The 9,349-nt window shown below is 41.2% G+C and overlaps 2 protein-coding genes across 2 annotated transcripts; both read left to right on the top strand.

Annotated features, from left to right (window-relative positions):
- The first annotated feature begins 511 nt into the window (after window positions 1-511).
- LOC104211751 (uncharacterized) lies at window positions 512-1,273 on the top strand. The gene has a single exon (XM_009760855.1). It carries the CDS (start codon window positions 512-514, stop codon window positions 1,271-1,273), a length of 762 nt encoding a protein of 253 aa, XP_009759157.1.
- A 2,808-nt stretch (window positions 1,274-4,081) lies between these two features.
- Window positions 4,082-9,283, top strand: LOC138871470 (uncharacterized). The gene is made up of 7 exons (XM_070149350.1): window positions 4,082-4,259; window positions 4,506-4,665; window positions 4,813-4,919; window positions 5,964-6,256; window positions 6,538-7,086; window positions 8,828-8,887; window positions 9,272-9,283. The coding sequence occupies exons 1-7, from the start codon at window positions 4,082-4,084 to the stop codon at window positions 9,281-9,283; spliced, it is 1,359 nt and encodes a 452-aa protein (XP_070005451.1).
- Window positions 9,284-9,349: the final 66 nt, after the last annotated feature.

Below are 9,349 nucleotides of genomic sequence, written 5' to 3'. Positions count from 1 at the left end.
AACAAGTTTGCTATTGTCATTAAGAGCAAGAAGATGGTTAGTTTGTTTGGAATTTTGGCAACCCACCCATACAATACCAGGTCTAAACACAAGCTGATCATGGCTGGCAAAGAATTGGACGCTAGTGATATTGACCCGCCGAGAGAGGAGGAGGAATCTGAGCCTAGTTTGAAATAGGAGTTACATAAGCTGAAGCACCAAATGGCCGAAATGTACCAGGCATGGATGAAAGGGCATCCTCCACCATCATACCCCGCCAAACCTGCTTTCATCCCACCACTAGCTCAATCTCAAGAGCCCCCCGTTATTGATCTATTCCCACAACACGCACCAAGCTTCACCCTTTACCACCCCTATCATGGCACCACTTCCCAAACCATCCAAGCTCCACTAGCCAAAGCAACCACATACCCCCCTCCGCCAGCTAGCCCTGTCTTCATAGCACCTCCACCAGCTATACTCTATCGATCTTCTAGTGAGCTGGTATTCAAAGCCTAAGATAACTAGTACTATGCCCCAAAGCCCACCTTCAAAATCCCAGATCACTACTCCTACACTCCCCCACTTCGAACTTCCTGTCAAAACTGAGAGGCCACCCAAAAATACGGAGCAAGAGGATATATTTAGGAAGGTAAAGATCTTGGATCAGTCACTAAGAAATATGCAAGGGTTAGGAGGCCAAGTGAGCGTGGATTATAAGGATCTATGCTTGTTTCCTAATGTCCAACTACTTGTCAGATTCAAAATGCCTATGTTTGACTTGTATGACGGGCATGGAGACCCCGTGACCCACTTGAGAGGATTTTGCAGCAAAATGAGGGGAGCAAGTAGGAACGATGAACTGTTGATGGCGTATTTTAGCCAAAGTCTGAGTGGTGCAACATTGGAGTGGTATACCCGCCTGGACAACAACAGGTGGTACACTTGGGATTATCTGGCCCAGGATTTTGCTCGACATTTCCAGTACAATGTAGAGATTGTCCCAGACCGCTTGTCTTTGACTAAGATAGAGAAAAAGCCCAATGAGAGTTTCAGGGAGTATGGTTTCCGTTGGAGAGAACAGGCAGCACGAGTCAACCCTCCAATGGAGGAAGATGAAATAGTAGAGTATTTTCTTCAGGCCTTGGAGCCTACTTATTTTGGTCATCTGATCTCGGCCATTAGTAAGTCTTTCAATGAAGTGGTAAAAATTGGAGAAATGGTAGGGGACAAACTCAAATCAAGCAAGATCATGAGTCATTCTGCCATCAAAGCAACTACACAAGCAATCTAGAATGACACCGGGGGCGTGTTAGGGAAAAAGAAGAAAAAAGATGTTGCTATGGTCATCTCAGGATCGTGGCATGGCCCAAGGGGCTCCACTCACCACTACAACTAGCCTTGACCCCACCCTCAAACCTACACCCAAACTCCATATAATCCACCCCAACACTACTTCCCACCACTAGAGCCTTAGTATTCAGTCAGGACACCCTAATACCATGTCCATCATGCACAGTCATATGTCCAACCCCCTCCTTACTCGCAATGGCGTGCCCCAACTCCACAAAACGCTTACCCACTTCCACAAACATACCGAAACCCTAATGGTCCAAGATTTCGATCCAGGTTAGAGTATAGAAATGAAAGGCTATAGCGAAAGAAAACATTCACCCCGCTTGGGGAGTCTTATACAAGCTTATTTCAAAGGTTGAGGCAGTTGGATGCCTACGACTAATTGAGTCAAAATTACCAAACCCCCCTCCAAAAAACCTGGATTATTCCCTCAAATGTACATATTGTTCCGATGCTTCGGGGCATGACACATAATAGTGTTGGCATTTGAAAAACGCAATCTAGGAGCTTATTGATACAAACCAAATCGTGGTCTAGAGCCCAGAAGCACCTAATATCAATCAAAATTTGTTGCCAGCCCATGCTGAAACACACATAATTGATATAATACATAAGAATGGGGAGCCCAAGAAGCCCTCAATGTCTGTTATGATGATCCGTGTCGTTGAAAGTAAGCCAGTCAAAGCTCCAGTTGTTACAAAGGTGACATCTTCGATAACTGAAGGACTAATAGACTAGCCAAGCACGCCCAATAATAAGTTGCATGTGGTAGTCTCGAAGAGGTTCCCAGACAATGTTGAAACAACGCAAGGAAAGCCAAAAGTGGTTGTGCCAGGGATAGCAAGTAAGCCTATCATTATCGTGGAAGGGGCTGGCATTGCCCCTGTTATTATTAAACCTGTGACCCAGTTGCTGATAGATAACACCAAGGCTGTTCCAAGAGAGTGATAGTAACTTATAAAGGGAAAGAAGTGGAAGAGAAAGTTAATGAAACCTAGGGTTTGACACGTTTGGGGAGATGCTTTACCCTAGAGGAATTAAGGAAAGCTAAGCCGCTGAAAGATAGTCCAATTCTAGTGAAGAAACCAGTCACTGAAGATGAGGTAGAAGAATTTTTGAGAAAAATGAAGGTGTGGATTACTCCATAGTAGAACAATTGAGAAAGACCCCCGCTCAGATTTCTCTTCTATCATTATCATTGTTGATACATTTAGACGAGCACCGTCGGGCCCTTATGAAGATTCTGAATGAAGCTCATGTCACTGACAAGATCACAGTGAACCATTTGGAGAAAATTGCCTAAGATATTTGAGTCAAATAGGATCACTTTCTCGGATGATGAGTTGCCTTTGGAGGGTACGGAACACAATCGGGCTCTTTATCTCACAGTGAAATGCGAAGATTCTATGGTCACAAGGGTGTTAGTTGACAATGAGTCCAGTGCAAACATTGCCCTCTCTCCACTCTGCACAAGTTGAAAATTGTGTTGAGCGGATCCACATGAAAAATGTATGTGTCTGAGGTTTTGACGAAAGGGGGAAAAGATTCTATTGGCGATATCGTGCTCGAACTAACAATAGGACCAGTTGAATTTACCATGGAGTTCAAGGTACTGGATGTGGCCGTCTCTTACAATTTGCTGTTGGGTAGGCCCTGGATACATGTTGCCAAAGCAGTCTCGTCTTCTTTGCACCAGATGGTAAAGTTTGAGTGGGACAGACATGAAATCGTTGTGCATGGTGATAAGAACTTATGTTCTTACAATGATACACCCGTCCCATTTATTGAGGCTGATGATGATAATGGGCCTTGGGTGTATCAAGTTTCCGAAACAATATCAATTGAGAAGGTTCTGGAAGGGGAATATATTCCAGGTCCAAAGCTAGCTTCTGCGACCGTTATGGTAGCAAATGAAATGTTGAAGAATGGTTTTGTGTAGGGTTAGGGTCTGGGCGCATCTTTGCAAGGTATCGTGCAACCAGCGTCTCTACATGAAAATCTGGGTACATTTTATCTGGGGTTCAAGCCTACAGGGGATGATGTGAATAAGGCTAAAAAGTTGAAAAGGAAGGCATGGTCGCCTCTCCAGGTCTTTTGTCAAGTCAGGGGTAGTGAAGCGCCCGGTGTCAGCAGTTCCAAAGCCTGTGGTTGACTTTGATGAAGAGTTGATTGAAAGGTTCCAGAGTCTATTTGATGTGGTGAACATGGTAGAAATTGGGGAAGGTTCCAGCAAAGCAAACGTGTAGTTTATTGGGCCAAAAGTGAAGCTTAACAATTGGAATGCTACACCTCTCCCTACTCGGAAGGAGTTTTGGTAGTTTGCTTTGTCTTCCTTTCTGTTATCTGGATTATTCCAGGGTTGTAATCCAGATTTTTATTTTTTGCTTGTTTTGATGTACAAACCCTCTTATACTTTATTTTCAATGAAATGCAATTTCCTTTTTTCCATTACTCCTGAAAGTGTCATTTTTTTCTTTCTTTGTATAGTTCTTTTTATGCTGGTTTCAATGACATGACATGCATGAGGAATCTTCGGCCAAGTCTTAAAAGTCAATCTAACTCTGAAATAATAATCCAAGAAGTAGAGTGTGATGATGAAATAGAATATGATGAAGATGAGGTATTTGAGGAAATTAGTAAAGAACTAAATCATTTTGAAGAGAAACCCAAGCCTAATTTGAATGAAACTGAAGCAATCAATTTAGGAGATCCAAATAATATCAGGGAAACAAAGATAAGTGTACACATGGAGCCACAAATCAAGGAAGAAATAATCAAAGCATTGTTTGAATATAAAGACATTTTTGCATGGTCCTATGACAACATGCCAGGTTTGACTACTGACTTGGTAGTTCACAAATTGCCAACTGATCCGGCATTCCCTCCCGTCAAGCAGAAGTTAAGGAAGTTCAAGACTGACATGAGTGTGAAGATCAAGGAATAAATCACAAAACAGTTGGATGCAAAGGTCATTCGAGTCACGCGATACGCCACTTGGTTAGCTAATGTTGTGCCTATACCAAAGAAGGATGGTAAGACCAGGGTGTGCGTTGATTACCGCGATCTCAACAAAGCAAGTCCAAAGGATAATTTTCCATTACAAAATATCCACATTTTGATTGATAATTGTGCCAAGCATGAGATCGGGTCTTTTGTGGATTGTTATGCAGGATATCACCAGATCTTGATGGATGAGGAAGAAGCAGAAAAGATAACATTCATGATGCCATGGGGGACATATTGTTATAGGGTAATGCCATTTGGTTTGAAAAATGTTGGGGCAACTTACAAGAGGGCAATGACTACCGTGCTTCATGACATGATACACAAGTAAATTGAGGTGTATGTGGATGATATGATCATCAAGTCAAGAAAGCAATCCGACCACGTCGGAGACTTGAGAAAGGTTTTCCAGAGGCTCCGCAGGTACAATCTTAAGCTCAACACTACAAAGTGTGCATTTGGTGTTCTATCTAGGAAACTGTTGGGGTTTATAGTCAATCGGAAAGGCATTGAGTTGGATCCGTCAAAGATCAAAGCTATCCAAGAATTGTCACCCCCAAGGAATAAGACTGAAGTGATAAGTTTGCTCGGGCGTTTAAACTACATCGGCAGGTTTATTGCTCAACTTACGAAAACTTGCGAGCCCATCTTTAAGTTGCTGAAGAAGGATGTTGCGGTCAGATAGACTGACGAGTGCCAGGAGGTATTTGATAAGACCAAGGGATACCGGTCAAATACACCTGTGTTGGTCTTGCCGGAACCTGGGAGACCTTTAATTCTCTATTTGACAGTCCTGGATAATTCATTCGATTGTGTGTTGGGTCAACGAGACATTACGGGCAGGAAGGATCAAGTCATCTATTATCTCAGCAAGAAGTTTACATATTATGAGGTTAAGTATACTCCCATTGAAAGGACATGTTGTGCCCTGACTTGGGTAGCACAAAAGTTAAAGCATTATTTGTCCTCCTACACTACTTACCTTATTTCTCATCTGGATCCTCTAAAGTATATCTTTCAGAAGCCTATGCCCACAGGAAGACTTGCAAAGTGGCAGATTTTGCTCACAGAGTTTGACATCATCTATGTGACTCGAACCAAGATGAAAGCCCAAGCATTGGCCAATCATTTGGCCGAGAACCCGGTGGATAAAAAGTATGAGCCATTGAGAACTTATTTTCCTAATGAAGAGGTGATGCATATTGACAAGGTGGAGCAGGATGAAAAGCTAGGCTGAAAAATTTTCTTTGATGGAGCCGCTAACATGAAAGGTGTCGGAATAGGGGTTGTGCTCATTTCTAAAATAGGGCATCACTACCCTGTTACGACCCAACTTCGTTTCTATTGTACCAACAACATGGCTGAGTACGAGGCATGCATTTTGAGTTTGAGGTTAGCTATAGACATGGGAGTCTAGGAAGTCTTGGTCTTAAGAGATTCGGATCTTTTGGTGCACCAGATTTAGGGAAAATGAGAGACTCGGGATTTAAAGCTCATACCGTATCGACAATGTTTGCATGCTCTTTGTCAACGGTTCAAATCAGTAGAATTCAGCCATATTCCGAGGATCTATAATGAGGTTGTCGATGCCTTGGCTACCTTGGTATCAATGTTACATCATACAGACAAAGCTTATGTTGAACCTTTGCATATTCAAGTTCTTGATCAGCATGCCTACTGTAATGTGGTTGAGGAGGAACTTGATGGTGAACCACGGTTCCATGATATCCGGGAATACATCAAGATGGGGGTATATCCGGTACATGCCATAGGTGATCAAAAGAGAACAATTCGATGTTTGTCTAGTTGGTTTTTCTTGAGCGAGGAAATATTGTACAGGAGAACTCCAGATCTTGGGTTGTTGAGGTGCATAGATGCTAAACAGGCCACGTTTATCATGGCCGAAGTGCATGCTGGAGTTTGCGGTCCGCATATGAGTGGGTATGTTTTGGCAAAGAAAATTCTTCGAGCAAGGTATTATTGGCTCACCATGGAACAAAATTGCATTAGCTTTGTGCGCAAGTGTCATCAATGCCAGGTACACGGTGATTTGATTCATTCTCCACCATGTGAGTTGCATACAATGTCTGCACCTTGGCCTTTTGTTGCTTGGGCATGGATGTCATTGGACCAATTGAGCCAACGGGATGAAATGGGCATAGGTTTATTCAGGTGGCCATCGATTATTTCACTAAGTAGGTTGAAGCTATGACTTTCAAATCTGTGACCAAGAAGGTAGTGGTCGATGTTGTTCATTCAGACTTCATTTGCCGGTTTGGAATCCCCAAGGTAATCATCACAGACAATGGTGCTAATCTTAATAGCCATTTGATGAAAGAAGTATGCCAACAGTTCAAGATTAAGAATCGAAATTCCACCCCATATCGTCCCAAGGCAAATGGAGTTGTTGAGGCGGCTAACAAGAACATAAAAAAGATACTTCGAAAGATGGTGCAAGGTTCTAGGCAATGGCATGAAAAGTTGACTTTTGCTTTGCTGGGTTACCATACCACTATTTGCATTTCAGTAGGTGCATCGCCTTATTTGTTGGTATATGGGACTGAAGTAGTTATACCTGCGGAAGTCAAAATTCCATTCTTCCGAATTGTTGCTGAAGCTGAAATTGATGATGATGAGTGGGTCAAGACCCGATTGGAGAAATTAATTCTGATTGACGAGAAAAGTCTGGCGGTAGTATGTCATGGTCAGTTGTATCAAAAGAGAATGACAAGTGCATACAACAAGAAGGTGTGTCCCCGAAAATTTGAAGTGGGTTAGCAAGTATTGAAACACATCCTTCCACATCAGGCTGAAGCTAAAGGCAAGTTTGCCCCAAATTGGCAGGGGTCGTTCATTGTAACAAGAGTGTTGTCCAATGGTACTTTGTATTTAACAGATATAGAAGGCAAATGTGTAGATATGACTATCAATTCTGATGCAGTCAAAAGATATTATGTATGATTTCTTTGGTTTGTCTAATTGTCTTGTTTGTACTTGGCATGTTTTGAAGATTGGAATGACGAAGGCATTTTATTCTGCTATCTAAATACTTTATCCTTTATTAACCCTATTGAGCCTTATTTATTTTCTTTCATACCCCTCTTTTGGAATCAGAAGCGGAATTTAGAAATACAGATAAATAAAAAAAGAGAAAAGAGGAAAAAGAGAATAAAAAAAGAGAAAGAGAAAAAATGAAGAAAAAGTAAAGCCAAAGAAAGAAAATAAAAAGAAAAGAAAAGAAAAGAAAAAGAAAAAAAGAGAGAGAAAAGTAACCAAAACAAAGCAATTCCTATGTCTTGAACTACGTTCGACCTGATTCCTTTTAAGGATGCGTAGGCAGCCTCATGTTTCGGTCTCATCAAAATAAAAATTCAAAAATGCCCCAGGCAAGAAACTGGGGCAAAAGTTGTGGTTTTTGTAAGAAATCTGATTCCAAAAGTTGTAATTCTGAGCCCTTTTAAGCTGTTTTGATCTTGTATGATATCCTTTCTTTCTAACCATATCTAAAAGCCTACATTACGGTTCAAAGAAAGACCTTCCAATCAATCTTTGAGAATGCCAAATCGAGCAAGAAAGAGGTATGATTCATCAAAGGCAACACTCCATTCTACACAAGGAAAAATGAATAAATGAGAGAGTCTTATTGGTGAAAACTCTCATGGGCACTATAAGTCGATGGGAAGCTGAGAGAAAAATAAAATGAGAGAGTCTTATTGGTGAAAACCCTCGCGGGCACCGTAAGGAGACAGTGAGTCAAGAGACAAACAAATGAGAGAGTTTTGTTAGTAAAAACCCGTCAGGGCACTGCAAGCTGAATGAGGCTCGCAACTTTGCAGAAAGATTGGATTATAGAAAATCCCAGTTTTGAAGTATAAAAACGAGGCACAAAATGAAATAGGAGTAGGTGAATGGTCTGGGCTGATTAATCCGAAATGCATGTCATGATCATTGGTGCCAGCTGCTTTGCTCAGATAAGTCTCTTTTCCTTTTCTTCCTCAAATAGTCATCCTGTTTCAAATTTTCTTCTTTATTCCTAACTCTCGAAGTCACTGTGTTTCATTTTTTTTGGGTCTACTTCTCTAAGACTTTTCTAATGTTAGCCTTGTTAAGCAAGCAAGAAAGGATTTAAAGCTTTTTACCAACTTTCAAATTGCACAAAGCAAAGTGCGGCCAAAGCATACGAGAAATAGCATGATGCAAAATGAAAAATAAGGTGTTAGTGGAAGTTCAAGTGGTCGAGTGGTTTCGTGAACTTTGGGGAAATACAGAGGTTCAAATTGGAAGGACAGAAATGTAAAACAGCAGGATGAATGTGGGGCACTCAGGTCATTCAGGGTCCTGTGGTTGAGGTTCTATCAGAAGGTCAAACAATTATTTGCCATTCCGAGGTAGCTAATCGGAACAAAGCATGGCAATGGAAAGGCTACCTTCATCAAGAAAACTAGCCACCACATTTTAAAACTAATAAGATTTTCTTTGATTGAAACAGGGGCAGGAAATTTCATTTGTTCCGGAGGAACCCTCCGTGAGGAAAGCATATGACAGACAGGTTCGACCGTAAATTTTCAGGACCCTCCTGGATAATGAGATTTAATTTAAAATTTTAAGGGCCCTCCTGGATAGTAGGATTTAATTTAGAAAGTTCTCAGGACCCTCATGGATAATGAGATTTAGTTAAATTTTAAGACTCTCATAGATAACAAGATTTAGCGTAAGCTATACCTTTAGAAAATATAATTTAGCTTTGAAGTTTTCACTCTTAAGATTAGATTTAATTTTTAATTTTCAGGGCCCTCCTGGATAATAGGATTTAGCTTTTAAATTCTTAGAGCTCTTTTGGGTAACATGATTCGATTAACACTCACAGATGTTCCCAGTATCAAACTAGGGCAGAAAAGTTTATTTTGTTTTGTCTGTTTTATTGTAATGGCAGGCGCCCACCTAGATAACAATGGAATTCAGTTAAAGTTTTGGAATCAGGCGCCCACCTGGAAAATAAGGGAAAATGTTT

The sequence above is a fragment of the Nicotiana sylvestris genome, chromosome 6 (genome assembly GCF_000393655.2).
Source record: "Nicotiana sylvestris chromosome 6, ASM39365v2, whole genome shotgun sequence".
In the NCBI taxonomy this organism is placed as follows: domain Eukaryota; kingdom Viridiplantae; phylum Streptophyta; class Magnoliopsida; order Solanales; family Solanaceae; genus Nicotiana; species Nicotiana sylvestris.
Note: the sequence above shows the minus strand (reverse complement) of the source record. Positions and strands in the feature narration are given on the sequence as shown.